Source organism: Falco cherrug, chromosome 11 (genome assembly GCF_023634085.1).
Source record: "Falco cherrug isolate bFalChe1 chromosome 11, bFalChe1.pri, whole genome shotgun sequence".
NCBI classification, from domain to species: Eukaryota; Metazoa; Chordata; class Aves; order Falconiformes; family Falconidae; genus Falco; species Falco cherrug.
Window position 1 is genome coordinate 10,766,099 of NC_073707.1, and position 22,302 is coordinate 10,788,400.

The 22,302-nt window shown below is 36.9% G+C and overlaps 1 protein-coding gene across 8 annotated transcripts in view; it reads right to left on the reverse strand.

Annotated features, from left to right (window-relative positions):
* Positions 1 to 22,302, reverse strand: part of PER2 (period circadian regulator 2) — a 51,341-nt gene that overhangs the window by 21,552 nt on the left and 7,487 nt on the right. The window contains exons 2-13 of one of the 8 annotated variants that reach the window (XM_055723518.1): positions 21,959 to 22,015; positions 20,867 to 20,920; positions 18,589 to 18,755; positions 13,173 to 13,274; positions 11,416 to 11,890; positions 10,797 to 10,865; positions 7,498 to 7,652; positions 6,848 to 6,969; positions 5,038 to 5,239; positions 3,365 to 3,416; positions 1,823 to 1,965; positions 1,406 to 1,484 (exon numbers count right to left, since the gene is read on the reverse strand). In XM_055723518.1, coding sequence (XP_055579493.1) covers positions 1,406 to 1,484; positions 1,823 to 1,965; positions 3,365 to 3,416; positions 5,038 to 5,239; positions 6,848 to 6,969; positions 7,498 to 7,652; positions 10,797 to 10,865; positions 11,416 to 11,789 — 1,196 coding nt within the window. In that variant the 5' untranslated portion in view covers positions 11,790 to 11,890; positions 13,173 to 13,274; positions 18,589 to 18,755; positions 20,867 to 20,920; positions 21,959 to 22,015. Of the gene's footprint in view, positions 1 to 1,405; positions 1,485 to 1,822; positions 1,966 to 3,364; positions 3,417 to 5,037; positions 5,240 to 6,847; positions 6,970 to 7,497; positions 10,270 to 10,796; positions 10,866 to 11,415; positions 11,891 to 13,172; positions 13,275 to 18,588; positions 20,921 to 21,958; positions 22,016 to 22,302 lie in introns of those variants that run through there. The other 7 variants (XM_055723517.1, XM_055723521.1, XM_055723522.1 and 4 more) reach the window with 7 other exon arrangements.

Below are 22,302 nucleotides of genomic sequence, written 5' to 3' on the forward strand. Positions count from 1 at the left end.
TGATTAGCCATAGTCTTCTTCTATAGTGATCTCCAACAGCTACCTTTTGCAATTCTCATTTAATAAAAAAAAATGTTTGCTGCAGTAACACTGATGTGTCTGACCTCTCTGCAGATAAACTGCCTCAGAAGCAACAGTAATTTTTTTTGCCTTATGAACTTCAGCTTAGCCAAGCTTCCCAGTAACCTCCTTTCCCCTAATCCCTTCCTCTTCTGCAAAGATTTTGCCATGAACAGCATGTTTCTTCAGAAACAAGAAGATTCCTTCACAAAAGATACTACAGAATTCCAAAATTATTCATTGTATCGCCACTCTATCTGCAGACACCCTCCCCCCGTCTAGACCTACAAAGAAAATTCTAGCATTCTTAGAATGCTTAAAAACAAGAGGCGTGGAGAATCTCAGAATACAGATGCTGCTATTGCAGCAAACTTAGTTTTCACTAAGGAGGGAAAAAAAAAAAAAAAGAAAAAAATGCCACATATGGCACATCAGAAAATATTATGAAGAAAATATCAAGTAAAACAAGGGAAAAGAAAGACTGGGAAAAGGTAGCCTTTGTTTTCAACTCAGGAATAAGTGAATTCTCTTGTTAAGTCAAGTCTTCAAAATCCGGCGATATTCCAGAGTGCATTCCTGTTGTTGAGATTATTAAATCCTCCTTAGTCAAGTACACTCCTAACTCTGAAGGATTATCTTCCCTCCTTTCCATAGACTTCGCCTCTTCATCACCTAACACTCCCTGAAAGGCCTCAGGCGAAAGCAGTCCAGAAGACTAAAGGAAAGCTTGGTTTACACCTTAGTTCTTGAAGCAAGATCACAGGCAGCAGATCTGAAATGTGAACACTTAATCAGCTTCCACGACTGTCAAAGCCATGCGAAGTCTTCAGCAAGTAGAATTTGAGCAGTTTTGGTATACAAACAACAGCAAGAACTATGAAGAGTGTGGTTTGAACTGAGAACACAATTTTTTATTTTTTTTTTTAAGACCTAATGTTGCATTTAAAAGACACACCTCTAGTTGTATCTGGGAAAGCAGCATATTGTTTCTTATTAATCAGATCGAACTTTAAAAACTATAAATCTCATGCTGGTAATGGTTGTTAACACCTGAATTTTCCTGACCATGGGTTTCATTCATTGAGTTTATGTCTAGATTTGCCCCAGATGGGAGGAAAATGGAAGAAGTTGTTAGCAGACAGATAGTTTTCCACTTAAAATACCACAATGTGTCTTCATGCTTAGTCAATATTGGGGGATGTACTTTGCTTGGGTTAAACCCTCTTCCGGAGTCACATAATTTTTTAACCCTACACAGATATCTTAAGTTCTAAAAATACCTGTGAAGATACTGGATAGCTTGCTTATCAGCAAATTGAAAAAAAAAAGTATTTTTTTAAGTTACCTTTCATCTACATCCTGGAACAGACAGGTTGGTGTGTGCGTAGTTGTAAAAATTCTTTTGTCAGGAGGAATTCTGGGTGCTGAGAGAAAGATAAAAGCAGATCAACAAGTTGGGGTTTTTGCATATATAAAGCACTTCAAGCTACATGTTCCTGTTCAATACTGAGCAAAGCCTAGAAGTCTGCCTAAGAGCATACAGAATAGCTTGCCAGCCCACAGCTCCTCAGCAAGGGCAGAGAACAGAACCAATTATCCTTCACTTTAATAAAACTTGAGATCACTGACAGTAATTCATATAGTTGGCTTTCTTAGTCTGAAATTCACTTGCGCTACACCACATGGAATTTCCTGTAGCAGAACATAGAACAGGTCCTACTTTCAGGAAACCAAAGTGATTTTTGTGCATTCAAAGGATTACCTTCATAACCAGAATGTACTTTTTCTGCAAGCAGCACACAGCAAAGCTGGTCCTCTGCAATTTCCGGATCTTGCACTTTGATAAGGTAAGGAGTCATCCGAAATGGGTGATAGCAAATCTCATTTTCACGCTCCTTTCCCGCACTAATAATTAAACAGAGTTAATTGTTTCAACAGATTCATCTTATGCTAAACAAAGTTTTATCTATTGTAATTCCCTCATGACAATAACTGCATGATAGCTCCTAAAATAGCACCCAAGAACTTAAATTTCTGATTTCTTTTTTTTTTTTTGGTAGAAGAGAAGCCAATTCTGATGGCATCCTTTGCATACTAAGTGCAATAAAGAATACATTGTCCTCTCAACTGCCTGAAATAAAAAGATCCACAATTGCTTTAAATGGAAATCCGATGGAAAAAGAAAAACCCACCTCCTATGACAGACTAAGTTATTTTGTTGATCCTATAACCTTAATTTGTGATATTAGACCCTTTAGATGGATGAATTTAAAGTTGTATTTTATGAACTGCTCTATGCCCTCAGTTAACATAAAGACCTTTTTTTACTCAATATTTATCCTGATTTAAAAAGAAAGACGACTCAGAAATTCTTGACTAAAGTAATAGTTGTTTGCTTAAGAATCAAAAGCATCGTAATGAAAATAACCACCATTCACACAATGACCAAAAAAATATAAATATATATATATTTCAGTTGTACTAAGTTTATAACAGCAAAGCTTTACAAAACTAAAGCTTTTGGAACCAATGTTAGTTGGATTTAAAAAAAAAAGTCTGCAATAACATCAGCAGCACTTTTACAGTACATTCAATTCAGCGCTTTGGAGTGGTGAGCACATTGTCTTTATTTTGGTTTAAGGCCACTCATACTACCTTAATGATAAATATTCATTTACTCCAGAAGTAGTTAAGTAATAGGATCCATGATATTTTGTTTTCAGATATGCTTGCAGAGGTAATATAGCAGCAAGAACAAATTGCGCAAGAAAGAACATGGAATAAGTTGCCAGCATTTCCTAAACAAAAGCAACTACAGGGTGTGGGGGCAGGCAAAGAAGGGAAAAAACACAAAACCAAAAGGAAGTGTGTCATCTAGTAACTGCAAGAGAGACAAGTCAAGCTACCCTCATGTAAATTCATCTCAAGTGTCCCATAGAGAAAGATTAGACATTTGTCTTCTAGAAGGAAAGGGACGCTAGCAGGTGCTGAACAGCACGGTCCAGTTAGCATGGACTGAAGTCTTTCCTTAGCAGTGGGAGACAACAAATCAGCTTCCTCTATGGCGCAAAGGTCAACATTCACACTGATTAACTTCCAAGGTGCAGCTTCCCGAGATCACTTCGCAGTTTTCTCTGTAGCTTCTAGGAGTTAATCAACTAGAGGACATGCATATGTTTTGCCTTACGTTCACATTATGGATAAGTAAGAAACTTACACACCATATGGTTCTTATAAAAGTCAAATATTTTGTAACGCATGCTTTCATAATACAATACTAAGCTTTACAATATTGTTGTCTTACCTGATGCGACAGAAAAAAGATTTCTCTTCCATGCAATCCTGGGTGGAAGACTCTAGAAATATTAAACATATTTCATAACAAGTTACAAATTGCGATGAGAATATGATATTTAAAACAGGAATTCTTCCTTGATGATAAGGCTGAATTCTTTGTGATCCCTGAAGTCTCCACATTTATTTACTAAACCATATATTTCAGAGGCAACTAAATCTGAATACCACTCAGATTCCGAGGCTGGCATGTGAATCACAGCTGCTTGCTTATGATTTTTTGCCTTTTGCCTTTTTGGCAAAAACATATCTAAACATGGCAGCCTTTTGCCAAAAACATACCTAAACAGTTCTTCAGTTTGAGCTGTTCAGTCTTAGTAGTTTTTCCCAAGTGTACTCTATAGTGTTGACCATGTTGACCAAAAATGTTTTATTATCTGGGACCTCAAAATCTGACCTTTTCCCTAGAAAGGCACTAGGACAGCTAGACCATCAAATCCACTTCCCATCCCTTCACCTACCTCCAGGAAAAAAAAAAAAAAAGAAAAAAATAAAGTAGTATTTTTCATGAAGGCTGCCCCTCACCTTTTAAGCTTATTTCCCTCCTTTTCCGGAGTAGCCACTGGCTGATTTTCAAGGCAAGCTCTGGTCTTTCAAAGGCCTCAGCACGCAATACTTTTGGATATTATAATCTATGGCACCTGATATATGGAACAGCGTACATGGCTCTAATGACTGCATTTTTGAAGTTTGAAGCTATACAGAAACATAATTAAACTACGGAAAATATTTCAGAAAAAAATGCATAACTGAATAGTACCTGTAATTTGGACCACATGGTCAGAATTCACACCACTGACCCTGCTTTGAGCCAGAGGTTGGACTACAGACCTCACAAGATCCCTTCCGATCTGCTCGATACACACACTACTTAGTATATACTAATTGCTAATTCTTTTTTCAGATTAAATATGGTTCACACTGACTTTATAGACTTAGTATACAATGGATTGGAATTTCAAATATTTAGAGCAGACCTCAGATTTCAAGTGTTTAGTTAAAATAGTTGGCAGCTACCTCTTAATTCCTAACAGCTGTAGCTACACTAGTAAAACAATCCTTCCACAAACAAATGTCAAGAGCCCCAAGACATTTGATTCTCACCATTAGCATGCCTAACAATTTTTCTAAGGCTAAAAGAACAGAGACATGATTACACTTGGTGAGTGCACAGTAGTGGTGGCTGAAGTACATCTTTCTACACTGTATTCAAGGTGTCCAGTATTCAAATCATAACCTGTTTAAAAGGAAGGAGGCAGAAAATTATCCCCCTTACAACTGAAGGAAAGACATTCTAAAGAAAAACGGTGGTCATTTGATTGCTTGTAAAAGTGGAAAGCAAACCCACTATTCATCATGAATACCTACTTGGTTTTCATTCATTATCTGGATGAAAGGGGCATGAGAACCAACAAACAATGACATTCATAGGCTTTTAGCCAACAGACAATCCTTGCTGATTTATAGAAGTGTACATGTATGGTTCAGAGATGTTCTAATAATGCATCTGCGTTATACCCTCAAAAAGTGATGGAGAAGGATAGAATATTAAAAAAAAAAAATCTTCAATTATTTGCATGACTGAAAGAAGGTCAGAGAATATCTGCTGTTGAGACTACTCACCAGCTCTATTGCAAATATTCCATGATGGTAGCCTGTATGGTGTAGTAGAAGTATAGAACACACTGACATCCTGAGGTGCCAAGAACTCCACAAATTTGGCATTTTTAAAATAACCCTTCTTACAGCGGAGAATAGAAGCAGCTTGATCAGAGATGTACAAAATTTTCCCAGTAATCAAAGAAACAGCTACAGCAAACATATCCTAAAAACAAAAATCTCAAGTTACTTAGTTGAAAACATTCTTCAATCCAGTATGTATGTATGTATTAGAAAAGCACTGAAGATGTAAAAGCATTAATAAGTTTAAAACAAATTTTAAGGAAATAGTGTTAAATTGCATCTGTTTAGGGAGCAATAAAATTAATCTGGTTTTGAAGTAGACAGAGACAGTACACTTTTTGAAATATGCAATAACACACTAGCACCTTACCAGGTTACAAGCCCTAAATATCACTGCCTAAAATTTTATGATGCAGAACGAATTAACAAATTAAGAACTAAAGAGCTTCTAGCTATAAAACTGCCCATTTTCCTTGTGCTTGTTACAGGCATATTTTACATTTATGCAATTCAACTGTTTTGTAAAAGGCTGTTTACGTTGTTCATCCACTGCAAAAATCAAAAAAGTGCTCTAAACCACTTGGTAAAATAATGACTAGGCAGGTGGGGGTGGGGAGAAGTCCCACACTACCATACACGCTCCCACCTGTGTTGTTTCATGTTGGTTTTCTTCTTGACACAAAAGAGATTCCTGCGTCATAACCTTTAGTGCTCCATCCACTAACACAACCATATACACAAACTTAGGAGCTGTCATCAGAACACCAGTTTGAAACACTCAGATGCTTCAAATCAACTGAGCAACGTTTATGATATGTGGCTGAAGTTCTCAGTTGTACTCTAGACTTCTTACTTGTTTTACCTTATGGGCAACGTTTACTATTCACAGATACAACAAAACCCACCTACTTCAAGCTAAGGAACACCCCCCATCATGACATTATGTTATTGATTTCAGAACTTCATACATTCAGGCAGAGGCTTCAGGGAAAAAAAAAACCCAAACCAAACAGTGGAAGGTAGTCTAATAAATTTGGATGCAATTATTTTTTGAATACTCCATAATATATACCTAAAGTACCAGGAATGTGGAGAATAAGTAAAAAAAATCATTCACCATAACATTTTACTGCTAAAAACTATGCTGATCATCACAGCTATTCTTATCTGGGCAAGAAGACACAGTATCACTGGATCACACAGTAAGCCTATACCAGCTACAAGAACTAGACAAATACCATAGAAGAAGGCACAACACTAATTCCAACACTTTCATCACTTTTTAGTCACACTAACACAACGAACTAGTGAAACATCAAATAACCCCTTCTGATAATGGCAAGCTGAAGCGATTCACAGCATGCCTCAACTAAAATTTGTAAAGAGTTACTCTCAAACTTTAGAGGTTATTCTAAAATGAAAACTGTCTCTCAGTGCATTATTTCACACAGATGTTGAGATACGTCACACCATTGTCTCTACACACAAAATAAAATTCAGAGGACCAAGGAGTTTAGACTACTTATTTTCTACCTAACTGTCAGAAAAAAATGTTTAGAGCCAGCTGCTATTGGCAAAGTCTGCAAAGGCTCAGTTTCAACACCCCCTGGAAGGCAAAAGCCAACTTCTTCAGCTTGTTGGCCTAGCTACCAACCCTTACCTTGGGTAAGAAAGTTTAAGACATGTCTAAGAATTCCAGTTCTAGAAAACATTTTCAATACACACTGTAGACTTGGGTCACCATACTCACCGCATTTTTCATGATGTATTCTGAGGTTATAGTCTCAACCTCTTCCACCGTGTAAGATGACACATTGAGTCCAGCAGGCTGAGATTCATTTATCATCAGCAATTGGTAATACTCCTCATTGGCTACATGTGAACATTAAACAAATTATATGCAGAATTAAAAATTTCATCAATAAACATCCAGCCTGGGAGTAGTAAATGGTCACAATCTTTTCTGGCATGAGCACAGAACAGGGAGCTTGTAAATCTAGGTAGCACTCCAAATTAGTTTTTCCTTGGTAGAGTTTTCTCATCAGTAAGCCAAACAAATCAACTCATCTTAATAAACCCATATGTGCACGATTGTAAATTTTGGTCTGTTTGACAGTTCAAATAATATGAAATTGTAAATTGTTTTCAAATTAATTTTCTAACTAAAAAAAAAAAAAAAAAAAAATCAGTAAAACGTCAAGCAACTAGAGAGCTGCTTTAATTCCCAAAGGAACACAAGTTAACAGAGCCAACAAATGGGAACACCATGAAAACATCTGTTTAGAGATGTTTTCAAGCATAACAAATGTAGCTTTACACAGACAACCACATTTAGATTCCTATTTTAAATTTAATTTTATCGTGGTTGGCATTATCTAAGGTAGTATCATACTTGATTACCTTTAACTTGTTTAATGCTTTTAAGGGCATATTTCAATGTCGTTAGGACACTAGATTTGCCTTTAATTCTCTTCTCAGAAGGAAGGTGAGCTTTCAGCTCTTGTAATGTTTTCATCAATTCCTTTTGTGTTTTGGCTTTCGTGGACTGCTCACTACTGTAAGATTAAAGACAAAAAACAAAAATGTCACTTGAATGCTTGAAGAGACATACAATCCTCATAGAAACCCAAATATACTCTGACACTTGTCACATACCTGAATTCATACAGCTAGCCACATTAACCCTTCCAGCACTTCATATCAATATTCAGAACTTACAATCATTCTTAAATTAGCTAGAACCATTTGAAATGAAAGATTTACCACCACCTGAAGTCTTATTGTAAAATGTACTCTGCATGTACAACAGTACATATATCCAAGCACCAGATAATATTTAGGGGTTTTTGCCAGTCTCCCGCCTCCCTTTTTAGTGGTATTTTCCTTAGTTTCTTTCAAATTCAAACGAATAGAAATGTTCATGGACTTCAAAGGAGAGAAGCAGGAGGTCCATTCAAGTCTTCACCTCCTGTTCAAGCAGGTTCTCATAAGAAAGGTCCCTGAAAAGGGAATGGCAGTGGGAGAGCATCAAGTTAACAAAACAAATGGAGAAATCCTTGGAACAACGTATCCCAGTTAAGCATGGCAATACATTAGAAAGGATAAAGAAACTTGACTAAATATGGGGTGGGGGTGGGGTGGGGATAAATCAGAGGAGGCTGGAGACAAACTACATTGACATTTCCCAGGTGCATGTTCAGGAGCGTTATCTCAGTGTAGAAGGTCAAACTACAGAGATTATTAGTGCCAACATCAGAGAATTATTGCCTGCCTTTGCAGTTCCTTGTATCTCTCCCCATTATTAAGAGGCACTGACAAAACCAAAGAGGAAGAGAAAAGGAGTGAAGGGAGGAGGAGGATGACAAAGATGGGTGGCAGGTGGGTAGGAAGCAGTTAAAATGGAAAAAATCACCTCGTCTTTCTCATTGTAGTAGATTTTAAAAGCTAATCAGTCCCAACAATCAAAAGGGTTCTAGAGCTTTACATAAACCTTCCTGAAAATAAATTCTTTTCCATCAAAAGGCAGGTTTTCTCTTACCACCTGATTGTCATAGCTGTTAGTCTCTTAAGCTGCAACCCTAAGAACCACTGTAGAAACAATAAATTTGGAAACTGCTCTGTACTGTCTGAAGTGCTCAGTAAAGTGGCTTCCACTTGCAGGTAATTTTCAAGACTGATTCTGAACATTTTTCTGACAAGTTTGAAAAGTTCTTCTGGTAGATCAATCATCTGACAGGTGTTGGGCATATTTCACCAAAAATGCTTGCAAAGTGACAAAGCTGGCTTGTACTAGAGAATACACATTGTTCTTGCTTACATCACAACTTACTACGCGAAACCTAGCATTCACTTCATCAGTGGTCATTTTGTACTGAGAAATAATGGCCAGGGATAAGACAAAAAGAGTATAGTACTCCCTGGGGAAACATTATGTTCATGCTGTATATTAAAACCACATCTACAATGTGGCTTGACAGTTTGGACTGATGCAATCTAACAGGGCCTTGTTAACAAAGAACCCCCTATGCTGGCAGTAGGGAAAAAGAGAGAAGAAAAAGATTATGAAGTAACCAAGCATACTGCTGTCTTTGTACTCTCGGAGTATGCTTCCTGAAAGCGGACTCGTGCAAGAAAAGAAACCTTTCCAAATTAGTCTACAGCAGCCGCAAATATAGAAGATGGGCCTCCTTGGAAAATAGGTTATACAACTCCAAAATGTTTTTCCAAAGGTCAGTAGCATCAGGCACAGTAGCCAAAACTACAGGCAAGGCATGACTTGCAGAGGACAGAATAAGCCAGTTCTATAAAGAGAGGAGCATTCCATTATGCTTTATATGGAGAGTTAACTAGGAAAGTACCTACAGATACTAAACTGATAGGCAGTTGGTACCAATAGTGAATCCAAAGCCCAGTAGTCTTTGAATTAAAGACTAAACCTATAGCTTATCAACCTATTTTAGCCTTGTCTTTGAAGATCGTTCTCTAGATACCCTCATTCCCAAAAGATGATCAAATTCTGCTCTGTAACCCTCCAGCACTGTGCCTGACAGTTGGGGAAGACACTGTACTATCTGGGTTCTTCTTCATTTCTGAGCAGAGAGCTATTAATGAAATTTAAAATAAAGAGGCATCAGAAAAACTGTAATAAGTAATCCCCCAAAAATCCTGCAGTGAACAATACTGCATCAATGGGAGAGGAAGATTAAGAAACGCCTTTGGTTCACTCTGTCTTTCACACTAAGCAACACGAAATCCAGAACACAATTTCCAATCGAAAAATACAGCATAGACCAAAATCTCCAGGTGCCTGCAAGGCAGACAGAAAAAAAGTTCACCAAGCACCAAATGGTGCAAAGGCGTAATTTTATTTTACCACTTCTCTAGGAATGGCATCAGGTAGAAACACTTTCAGGTAGGTACATGTAGATAGAGGTCTTAACATCAGTATGCTATAGCTAAATATCCCTGACCTGCTCAGGATCAGGTTTTGGTCTCCTGATCAAAAGCTGACTTAAAAAAAACCCAACAAGTACAGTAGGGCACTCTGAAGTGTCCAGATTTGAGCCTTCAGTGCCACCAGGTTTCTCAAGGCTATCAGGGTCAGAAGCAGAGTTCATACAGAGGGTTTCCTGCAGCTGATGCTGGTTTATCCTTAGACTTGAGGCTTGAATCCTGGCGAATGGAACACAGGAGAGGTAGATGATATGGCTGCTGGACATCAGAACACATCCAAATCAATGGGTGAATTCTGATGTTAAACACACTACTAAGGTTGTCCCCAGGCAAGGTCTTCAGACTAAATTCTGAAGAGCAGAAAATCTGAAGCAAAGCTTCAAAAAAAAAAACCAAACAACCAAACAACAACAAACCAACCAAACCACGAACCACTAGGGCTGAAGCAATATTCAAAGTGAATGACACAAAACTACGGAGTTAAGCTACCAAATCAAAGTAAGATGACTTGAAAGGTTATCACATAACTTGATTGAATTAGAGCTTTTTGTTGCTGTTCCATGCAAGTGGTTAATAGGACACACTACTGATTATGGACAGGAAGAGAGTAAAAAATAGCATTTCTTGCATACTCCTCCAGGTTTAGCCAAAACAAAACAAAAAAATCAAAATACAACACTATTTAGTTTTCAGCATTTAGCATTACATACATGCAAATTACTGAAAGTATATGCGCATTAGTTTACCTGCACCCACTGCTAGACTGATTGTGTTCAGAGTTTGCAATCATCAGACTGAATGCGTTTGAGCTTGAACTAGAATAAGGAAAAATAGAAAGAGATTAATATTAGTAAACCTAACAACTTCTGGTTCATTTTAGCTTTGTATTTTCCTATTCATGACTGGCTATCCAGAAGAAAAGACTACTTTAAAAGCTGCCTGGCACAATAAGAACTATAGTTGTTACATGTTTGTCTAAGATTCTTCTTGTTGCAGCTTTGCTCTGTACACTAAGCTATTATTTAAAAGATTAAATAGCACAATTGCATCCTTATGTATAAGATTAGACTGACACTTTTTATATACAATTATAGAAGTTGGTTTACAACAAAGTATATAAGTAAGGCCACTTAACTACGAAATGATGAGAAGACTCAAATTGAGTGGCCCTGCAGAACACTGTAATTCTTTATGAATTATAACGTATTACACAATTTACACCATACAAGACTACAAGTTAACTAGAACACTCAGCTTCAATCTGAAGATATGCTTTATAGCATAGTTGCTACTCAAAAATTATATTCAAATGGAAAACACTTTTATGACAAAAATAAGTGAAATTTATTTAATATTAGCTACTACCTCTTATGACAGTCTGAAGTTTCCATGAGCATCGCTGAATCTTTCCCATTTTCATCAGATTCATGGCCATGAGAATCGTGCCCACTTGAGTAGTTTTCATTTGTGTCATTTCCACTGAAGTCATTTCCACTGGATCCACTGCTCATTTCAATATCTTCCTGAAGAACTTCGTGAGAGTGTTCAGGCTTTGTCTGAATTTCTGAATCTTCTGCAATCATCTGGCTATGGCTTTTTGCAAGTCCAGAATAATCGCTCATTTTCTGTTGCTCTTTTAAAGAGAACGCCAAAGAAATGTTTTCACTGATACCAGGTTGCTGCTCAGGGTTCTGCTCCTCAGTGCTAGAGTAGAACCCCCTGAACTTGATAGAGTCCATGGGAGACTCATTAGAAACACCACGAAGATCAAGAGCAAATCAAGCCATATTCAGAATTTTCTCTCTCTACAAATTCTGTTTGGACATAGAGACCCACGAATCTGAGGAAGAAGGAAAGGAGGGGAAAAAATTAATTTCCTTGTTTGCTTTTGCTGACAAACTGGAATTCTCACTGACTGATGAAATTAAGAGTCATAAGTGATATTCATGGTTAATATATTCAGCATTTGAACAGTGAAAAGTTTAAGTTAAACATAATTGCACACCTAATAGTGTTTTACCGTAGAAAAGGTATTTATTTTTTGGTAAAAACCCACACAAAAAGTGGAATAAACATGAATAACTCCTTAAAAGTTAAATCCTTGTTTTCTATTCTCCTACTTAATACTTGACAATTTTACTGCCTCAATTTGAACAATAGCTATTATTACTTTCAGCGAAAGTATTCCCCTGTCTTCCAGTTTACCCTGACAAACAAAAAAATTCCATTCAGACATCAGAGGATTTCTTACTTGGTTTGGAGGTTTTTTGTTTGGGTTTTTTTTTGGGGGGGGGCTTTTTGGAGTTTTTGTTGTCTTTTTTTTAATACATAGTCTTGATTTTTTTTCTTTTAAGAGCTGTTCTGCCATTTTGACCAAATTCTTCACTTTCTTTTTTGTATGCTACATAGGTAGGTAGACTGAACACATATCAGGAACAGGGAAACTAAGTACACAAACCCACCTATTTATCAACAAATAAGCCTAAGAATAATTTTATCTACTGATTACCACTAATTGTGGGGGGATATTCTGCATTGTTTAAAAAAGTAATCTTAAAACAAAACAAAAATACCCCTGCTTTTAAAGCAAATTCCAATGCACCAGGCCCCAAAAAAATCAGTGTATACAGAAATGAGCTAAGAACAGACTAATAATGAAGACCCATCAAAGGAGAAGTACTAGAGAGCAGTTCAACTTCATAAACAAAAAAAAGAGATACTCAATCTGACTCATTTGCTCTATATTTCAGCAATCCACAGACACCAATACCTCAAAACCATGAATCAAGACTCTCGAACAATTTAATGCATCATCAGGAAAAAAAAAAAGGATTGTTCGTAAAAGAACAGTACCATGTTTGTTCTTCCTTCTTTGTTCCTTTAAAATATTCAAGATCACAATTGTTGACTAATAAACCCCTGACTGGAATGACAAAGTCAATGAGAAAGTCTGCAACTAAGTTCAGCTAATATTAACTGCAACAGCTTCCTTTTAAACACAATTTTTTTTAGAAATTTTTTTACAAAGCCTGTAACAGAAAACATTAACTTAATACTCATTTAAAACACACTATGATTCAACTTCCCCCCCTCCAGAAAAAACATTGAAACTATTTTCTTACCCTCCTAATTGCTGTTTTTCCAGACATTTTACATTTATTTTGAGTTTTTCAGAAGAAAATACTACTCGTCTCCTCGTTTGGCCAGAGTAATACGCAAGATATCTGTTTTCATTTGAAAGAGGAAGTGTAGTTTAAGGACATTCATTTAAAGCCATCAGTAATGGTATATAAATAAATAAATATTTGTTTTCCTTACAAGATTATTCACTAGTAATTCACTATAGGTAATCATAAAAAATACCCCTTTGGGAAGAGTAAAAAGTAACAACATTTCACTTCCGCATGTATTCACTTCAAGTAGTCTAATCCAGACTAAACAGACCTCCTGTTACGCTGTTGTATTGAACAGCAGTATAAAGGCAGTAAATTACACTTTAGTAGCTCTAATGAAGTTTTTTTCTGCACTAAGGAAGCCACTTCTGTCTTTAAAATTACATAACTGGAACATGCAACAAAATATTTACTTTTAGATGAAATTATAGTATTATTTCATAATGGCACATACTCTGGCGGCCAAGGATTAACTAGATCAGACAGTTCATCTCCAATTTAATCTCTCTGGCAGATAGAGCTTGCACTTTCACTTGCTTTACTTAGTGAGACATTTTAATGAAGCTCTGTCCCTGCATATAGTCTACTCTCACCACACATGCTCCTAACGAGCCCAACTGGTTAGTGGTACCCATGCTACTATCTGCAGCATCATGGCCCGTGCTTAACAACGCTGGACTAGCCACATCTCATTCTGTCTGACAGTGACCAAAAACATCAAAGGGCTCAGGAGACTCAAGGTGGCACTGGGAATACCTACACGGACAGCATATGAGACAAGCCTCCTGTTACTGTAAAGGTAAGGAGCATTTTTAAAATGTAATACATTCTCACACAGGAAAGGCTCTTACCACTACTTCAAGTATTGCAGAAATAAGAGCATCTATCTAGTTAAATAACTGAGCCCACCCTCAAGAAGCCATTTCTCATGTCATCTGCACTATTGTTTCTCGAGAGGGCACTGAGATTATAGTATTGTATAGAGGATTCAGTGAGTAAAGGTACTCCAGCAAACTACTCAGCTAGCAACAGGACGGCTTTTTACCTACCCTTAGAAGGTTAAAGCTAACCTTGGAGATCATCTACAGCATTTTACCCACTTCAAATAAATATCCTATGCATACCAAAATTACACCAATTAACCCCATTACGATTAAAATGAAGCTTTTGGGAAAAAAAAGACAGCCACCTGAAAAGGAAGTCTGACATGTAGGAATTTTAAGGTGAAAATTAATATTCTTCATGCTATATTCTGTGCCCAAGGCAGGGGTTTCCTCCTATTTTTCTAACCAAATGCTACTCAGAAAGAGCTTTAGATACAAGAGAAAAACATACTGCCATAACTGAAACAACATTATCTGCTAGTGAACTATGCTATATAATTTCCTTAGAGGTAAAGAAAAAGCTCTCAAGAAAACCCACAAAAACCAAACAGACCCAAACCAAAAAACCCACAGACCAACTCTAGGCTGCTATACTTAAATCCCTTAAAGAAAATCATATAAATCACTATTGATAGGATCATAAGCATTAACTGGCAGAAGACAGACTCTTAGCGTAGCCCCAAATTCTCTAAATAATTAGCCCAACATTGCAGTAACACATGTATCAGGAAAATTGTGCTATTTATGGGAGGAGCAATTAACAGCTCCACAGCTTTCTTACTTCGAATGCAAACATTTCTTATTTCAGTCTGTAAGTGTGAGAAACCTCTTCTGCTGAATTCTGAAGCCAAAGAGTATGACATATGCCATAGTATTTTTTAGCCTCAAGAGTTGTCAACAAATATTGTTTGGAACAATGTTTACTTGGGAAATTATTTCCCCAGTCTTTTTTGTAAACTTTGAAAGTTTAAGTGTCATTGAAATTGTGCCATTGCTAGCACGTAGAGTCTTACAGTTTGAAATTCTGAACAACTAATGAGGAATTTTTTCCACCTCCAAGTATCACTTATTGTCTCCTCTGTTCTTTCCCTGGCACCTAGGGTAGCTTCTACCAGGTATTTGTAGGAAAGTTCAAGAGTGCTTCCTTATGTGGGAGAGAATAATTTCATATATATATAGATAGATAGACAGATATATAAACTGTCCAATAACTTTTCAGGGCTTCCCTGTGCCTCCTTGAACAAGAGTTGAGTAACTCAACAACAGTCAAGATTTCAGGGAGGTTAAAATTATTTTTATATTAAGCAGTGAGTTCAAATTAAGAGAATTGCCAACGGAAGAGAAATATGTACTGACCTACAGAAGATACCATGTAAATTTTCTTCCTCTTGATACCTGGCAGGAACTTGTGCCCACAAAATGCTTAAGTTGCATTATTTCTGTCTCTAGCAACATGCCAGTGCTTCTGCAGCTTTGCCCGCAGTAAGCATCTATGCGGTTCCTACATAACTACGTTACAGTGACTACAATTTGGAGCCCAAAGACAACAATGCCAAAACCAAAAATAAGTATCCCAGTAATGGAGATGATACAATTTTGACCTTTTTAAAGGTATATTTCAAAAACAATTGCCTCAACTCCTTGAGATGGAATGGTGTTCTTAGGCAGGACTGGAAGATTAATGTCACTGAAAGTCGGTCTTGCACAAAATGTCTTCTGTTTCAAAATCTCAAAAGCCTCAGAGGCACATACCAGAGTAAGGAATACAGGAAGAATAAATAGGAAGGAATAGGGGAAACATTATGGCAGACTTCTAAGAGCTTCTAGGAAAAGAAGGAAGAGGAGCATTTCTAAAACGAGAGCTTGTATAATAAATAAAAAACCCAAGGTCTCCCAAAGCAGCAATATTATTAAGACATGCCATAAGTTCAGAGAGATTTTTCTAGGAAGAGATTGGAATAACTGTGGAAAAAGAACAGACTGGCAATTACCCTACACCATGCTCTGCGTCTGTAATTTTAGATAAGAACGAATGCATCTAGCTAGACTTTACTCTCAAACAGAAGACAACCTTAAGTGGAACATCTGCATGCATATGCAAGCACCATGCAAACACTTCAGGAGCACAGAGGGTCAGTCATCCCAGAGAAATTCATTAGCATTGAAACTAATGCGAGTCAAAATGCCATAATAAATTGCAAATATTCATCTCACTTATACGCATGAATAAATTTCCAATCAAGAATGAAAAGGTAAAAGCTAGCATGCTTTCCCAGTCTGAGGTTCTCTCCTGTGACCACAGTCTGAGGAAGGTAACTGCATTGTATACCAAGTTCAATAAGCAAGTGCAGACAGTCACGTGGAAACAAAGGAAGAGCTAGCTCTTTTAGGTTTCATCTTCAGAGAAGTCCATTAAGCCAGTCTGTCTTTATTTTCTGCTCCATCTTTCCAAATTTTTAAGGGATGTTGCCTATTTTGACTCTGTAAATAAAAACTTCCTTTTAAATCTTAAACTGGCACCAGTTAAACTTGATTTTAAGGCAACTGGCTCACAAAAGCCATTCTGCTCTTCTAGACAGAGCAAGCCTCCCAAAGTCACTCTGGCAAAGACCAGAAACCTTTAAGATCCTGATGCAGTGTAAGAAAAAGGCGACGTATTTCCACTGAGCACGAAGGACAAAAGTAGGCATTAATATGCCGGGTTAGATACGCAGAAAATGTCTTCTGGTTATTCATTAGCTACAGCAGCTCCTTTATCCTGCCGTAAAACAATGGAACTTTAATTCCTAAATGCCTGAACTTCAGCATCCCCAGAAAAAACACACCAAAATATGTATGGACAAACTTTTGAAGAACTAACAAGTTTATGCTTTTGAAAAACCCTCTTAAGAAGGACTGAGAATACCAAGGAGGCAAATTTCTTTTGAAATTACAGTATTTAAACTCAAAAATCTTATTTCATCAGAGATCTGGTTACATTCAGAAAACAGATATTTCTCCAGATTTCATACCAAAAAAATATGCCTAGTATTGGCATTTAAAGAATGAAAAACTAATCCAGAGTGAAAATTACCTAGTTCAATAACTGAATAACAGGTGAACATCTGAAGATTTAAGTCTAAATCTGCAACTAATATGAACTTAATAATATTCCCAAATTAAGCAAGAGGCACACCACAGTTTATGACTCTAGACAGGTGAATATTTGGGGACTCTTAACTGTACTAGCATGAATAGGTGCCACTCCTAAGGGTCAGGATTCAATTTTACTAAAGATCTTATTAACAATAAGACTTTCCACATGTCCTCTGGATGGTTGCTTTAAAAAATGGTACAAGTTTTCTCATTTGTATGACAAACAACTAGCAGGGGTTTAATCATATCATGCAATTTCAGAGAAACTGAAAATTAACATCTACAATGAATGTACGCTCCCTGTGCAATTAGACAATAATTAAATGCTTGGTAGTAGCAAAACATTAGGAAAAAAATGTGGAAAAACAAACAATAACCCAAGAAGTGACTTGTCTAACTGCACAACTTCACCAGCAATAACAGAGAGCTTTGCTTTGTGGCAGGAGATGGAACAATTAACAGAGTATCTTCGCTAAGACATGTTGGGGGGGGGGGGGGGGGGGGGAGTGTGGCAGTATTCCCAGACTTCACTTTAAGGGGGAGGAAAAAAAATAAAAAACAAAAAAAAAGCACCACAAAAGATGCTTAATTTCCTGCAAGACTTTTTGGATGAAAAAAGAAAGGTTTTTTTAATAGAGTCCTCATCTCACTGCAAATCATCATAAACAGGTTTTGTTCTTTTTCTTAACAAGGCATGAGGTATAACTCAGTTTTCTATTTATATCAATAACACCTAGAATATCACCAGTGCTTCCATAAAATGTGAATTTTGCAGCATTGATTTCACAATTTTTGATAAGAATTTACCATTCAGTTCAATCCTGAGCACAGGACTCTTATTTAAGTAAAAGTTAGCCATATCTTTATAATGGTGATCCTAATTAACCACTGCTTACAGCTGCCACTTTACAAGAGGAACTGATCAAAACATAGCCCTGGTCCAGAGCCATCCAAGCACCATCCTGAATTTACAGCAGACCTATACAGGAAGAGGTCAGCATAAGCACCAGGCCAGGGCCATTGCATCCATAAGTCAGGATACTTCCAACCAGATTGTTACCTCAGTAAGAAAAAAAAAAAAAAACCACCACAAAAACCCCCACACAAACAAAAAACAAATCTGAATTATAAAATAAGTACGGTTTTAGACTAAAAATGTTTCACCTTTAAATCAGGTAACTCCCAGTTTATACCCAAAAAATAGTTCTGAATTTGTATATATGACTGAAACCACAGTTCTAAGATAAACACAGAACAATCTGTTTTCTACATAAGCTCTAGGAGGGGGCAGGAGGGAAAGCACCTTTCTACTAACGTGAATTTTAACAGTTATGCATGTTTCTTACCTGTTTTTTCTATGAAAAGTTGGTTAAAGTGTTTATCAAGCTCCCTCCCAGCTAGCATCAAAAGCATGAAGTCTCTAGGTCCAGAGTCTCCCACATGCATTTAATTCTTGTCTCATCCTCTTCCACTGGAAATCTTTGACCATTACAGAGTCCGGACACCTCTACAACTATAAAATATAAAAGAAATACCTGGGCCCCCCAACAGTGTCCTCTTCAAACAGATACCAGAGAGATGCTCAGAGTTATGCCATGCCTATGCAGATAAATGTTGGTTAAACATGAAACTGTCAGCCAGCAGAAGAATCAGATACAAGTCTACATTTTAAACACTTTTGTTCTAAAATAAGGTCTTACAGAGCTTTAAAATAACAGAATCTTCTACACCAGAAAAAAATAACCCTTCCGATTCACTGTCGGTATGGTATCATGCTGTGTACATGTGTAGTATGTACATAGTCTGCATGGGTTGACACAGCCACCAAGAACGAAGGGCCAACCTCTCCAGTAGATAATAGAGCAAAATGCCTCATGTGGTCAATAGGAGCTCCAAGTGCTTAAGAAGTTTCGTTAGAACACCATTTTAACACCTGATCTAAACTCATCTACATAGCTGTAGGCTTGGTACGAGCATTAAGGAGTTTACTAGGCAGTTACAAAGTTTAAATTCACAGAAAGTTGAGGTCCCAAGGGACCTCTGCAAGTCATCTTGTCCAATGCCCTGTTCAGGCAGGGTCACTGAGCAAGAGCAGCCTGCCCAGGATCACCTCCAGATGACTTCTGAATACCTCCAAGGATGGAGGTTCCACAGCCTCTCTGGGCAACCTGTGCTAATGCTCAGTCACCTTCACAGTTTAAAAAAAAGTGACTACATTTAGAAGTCTGTACTAGCAATGTCCATCAACATTACTATTCTTCCTAATAAACTTTCCCAAGAAAGACACTGGGAACTTCAACAGGAGAAAGAAAATCTGAAACCTATTTTATTAAGTCTAGGAAACTAAGTCTGTTGGTACATGCCACTGACATGTAACACAAAGAAACAGTAGAACAAAAACCAGAAGATCAACATTTGTATGGCAAACAATTATGTCAGTTTAAATGCTTCATTTGAATAGGCAGAAGGAATGTTTGGAACAAAAATGTTTGGAACAGTGTTCAAATCCCAAGCTAACCATTTTGGAAGACAGCCCATGTTAACATGCCTTAATTTAAAATGCTGCACGTCTACCAACTGTTAAAAGTACATTTGTGTTGGCCAGACCTAAGGAAGAATTTATTCACAACATTCCATTCTGTATAATGTTGCAGAGCTGCTACAAGTTCTACAAATCTCAGATTATGATAAAAATCTGTGTACATAGAGGCAAAACATTTAAAGAACCAATCTTTATCATAAATTGATAAAACAGGATTTAAATTATAAGCTCTCTATCTCTGACCACAAGAGCTGTTAGAAATTGCCATATCTGGAGCTATTTGCAGATTTCAGTTTTGAGCTTAGACACTGAAAATGTGGAATGTCTTTCAACACTAGTTAAATCCTGATTTAAAGACAGCTCTTCCAATTCCCTTACACTACATCATCTCCCTGTAGTCTGTATTTCCTCAATAGTGTAAAGTTTCTGCCTTCGCTAATCAAGATCTACAAGTAATTAGCCACAACGTCTTGCCTGACTATTTATGAAGTGACATAGCACTTCTCTAGTTTGCTGACCTCCATCATGACATTTTCATAGGTGAAAAAAGTTTTAACAGAGTCTAGGTTTGAAGAGGATATTTGCAGCAGCAGTATGTACCATTTTAATTGGGTGTTACATTGGCTTCACCTACTTAGGCATTTTGGAAAACATTAAGAAAAAAAAACTTCTTGCAAACTACTTAAAATTCTCGTAAGCCTTTCTACATTTTAACTGAAAGCTAAAACAAATCTACTACAAAAGGATTTTTATCTGAAACTAAATACAAGTCCTTCAAACCAGGTATTTTATCAGTTTGATTAGAATTAGAGTCAGTTAAATCTAATCTTCTGGTTTTCTATTAGTTATCAGAGGAAACTTACAGGTAACTGAGTGTGCCCAAATCCCAAAGAACCAGAAGAATTTATTCGTGTATGGCATCTCAAGGAGGTCTTTTCCACAAAAGGAAGTTTAATTTCATCAGTATACAAAGAATATAGAGCTCGTAACAACATTTCCTTTGATATTGAAATATATCTATTCTAAGCATTGAAGACTTCAAATATTAGAAAAGAATAAATAAGGTGCTTTAGGGAACACACCTGTGTAACAGGAGCCCAACCAAGTTCATTTTCTGTAGAGAACTGAAGTCACACCTACACCGTTGAAAAGAGAATGTTGTCAGCTTTAACAACCTATTCAGATCACATTTTGTAGCTTTAGAAACACAGTATGGGGTTTTTTCCCCCCAATCATTTAGACTAATCAGACAGTACAGTATTAACCCTCAAAATCTCAGTCAGAATTTCATCTTTGTGCAGTATTACAGTACTGTCCATAACTGCTATGCTTTCCTTTCCTCTCTTGGGCCAATGTTGTCCCATCATCAGATCACATACGTAACAAAATCTATTTAATAGGTTTTCTTTGCATCACAGATTATTTGCCTCCACTGATCTCCTTTAAGCTCTCAGCTGTTTCCTTTTTTTGCTCCAATAACCATCAACTTCTCTTCCTTTTCAAAATATGTCCATAATTCTGACTATCTATTCTGCTTTCTTAATCCACCACACATCCCACCTGAGTTGTAGTGAGCTTTTTCTTTGTCAGCTTCTCACACATCACACAAACATGCATAAGTCAGTATCTCTGATGCCGTGTCCAACTTCTCAGAGATTAGAATAGTATCAGCCTGTTAGAAAGTAGAGCACAACTGACCAAAAAATACCGTTGGACCTATGACCTGCTTTCTAAATCAAACCTTAGAAGCATAACATTTTCCTTTCTCTCCTGAGCTATCACCCTGATTATCTAACACCAGCTACTTTGTTTTCTGGACCCCAACATTTTCACCATCATTCAAATTTCTGATGACACCTGCAAGAGCAATCAAAAGACGGGAAGGTATTAAAAACTTCTGCACAGCAAGCAATGCAGATGTAGCACCTGATACTGGATGCTACACTAAATTTGTTTCCTGAAGATTTAGAGATTTAGCAGAACTTCCATGTGCTTCCATGAGTTGTACAACAGGTCATTACAAATTTAATGCTCTGAACATCTTTTATTTTTCGTCACTCTGACATTACAGCTCAAAGGAAGCATACAAAGTAAAAACAAAAAAACAGTTCAGACTCACTGAGAAAGAACCGACACTATAAATCACTTTCTTGGGGACAGCATCAGACACTCACCTTAATGAAGGTACTAATCGTTATCTTTCCAAGTCTGAAAGTGTCATCAATATATTCCTATTAAAAAAAAAACACACCAAGTTTTATAAGACAAAAATTTATGAAACATCAATCAAGTCCATCTAACAATGCAATACAAGTCTCGTCTTGTAAAATGCAGATGAAGAACAGTTATAAATACTACAAATACAAAATGGGAGGAAATGCAAGAAATCTTACTGATTAAAAACATTACTTCTAAATTGGTTCCTTGAGCAATGCACAGAATAACTGTTCACTGAATTCTGTTCCCTTTATAAACATGACACCCCCCAAAATTCCATCTCCATGATCTTCATTTATTG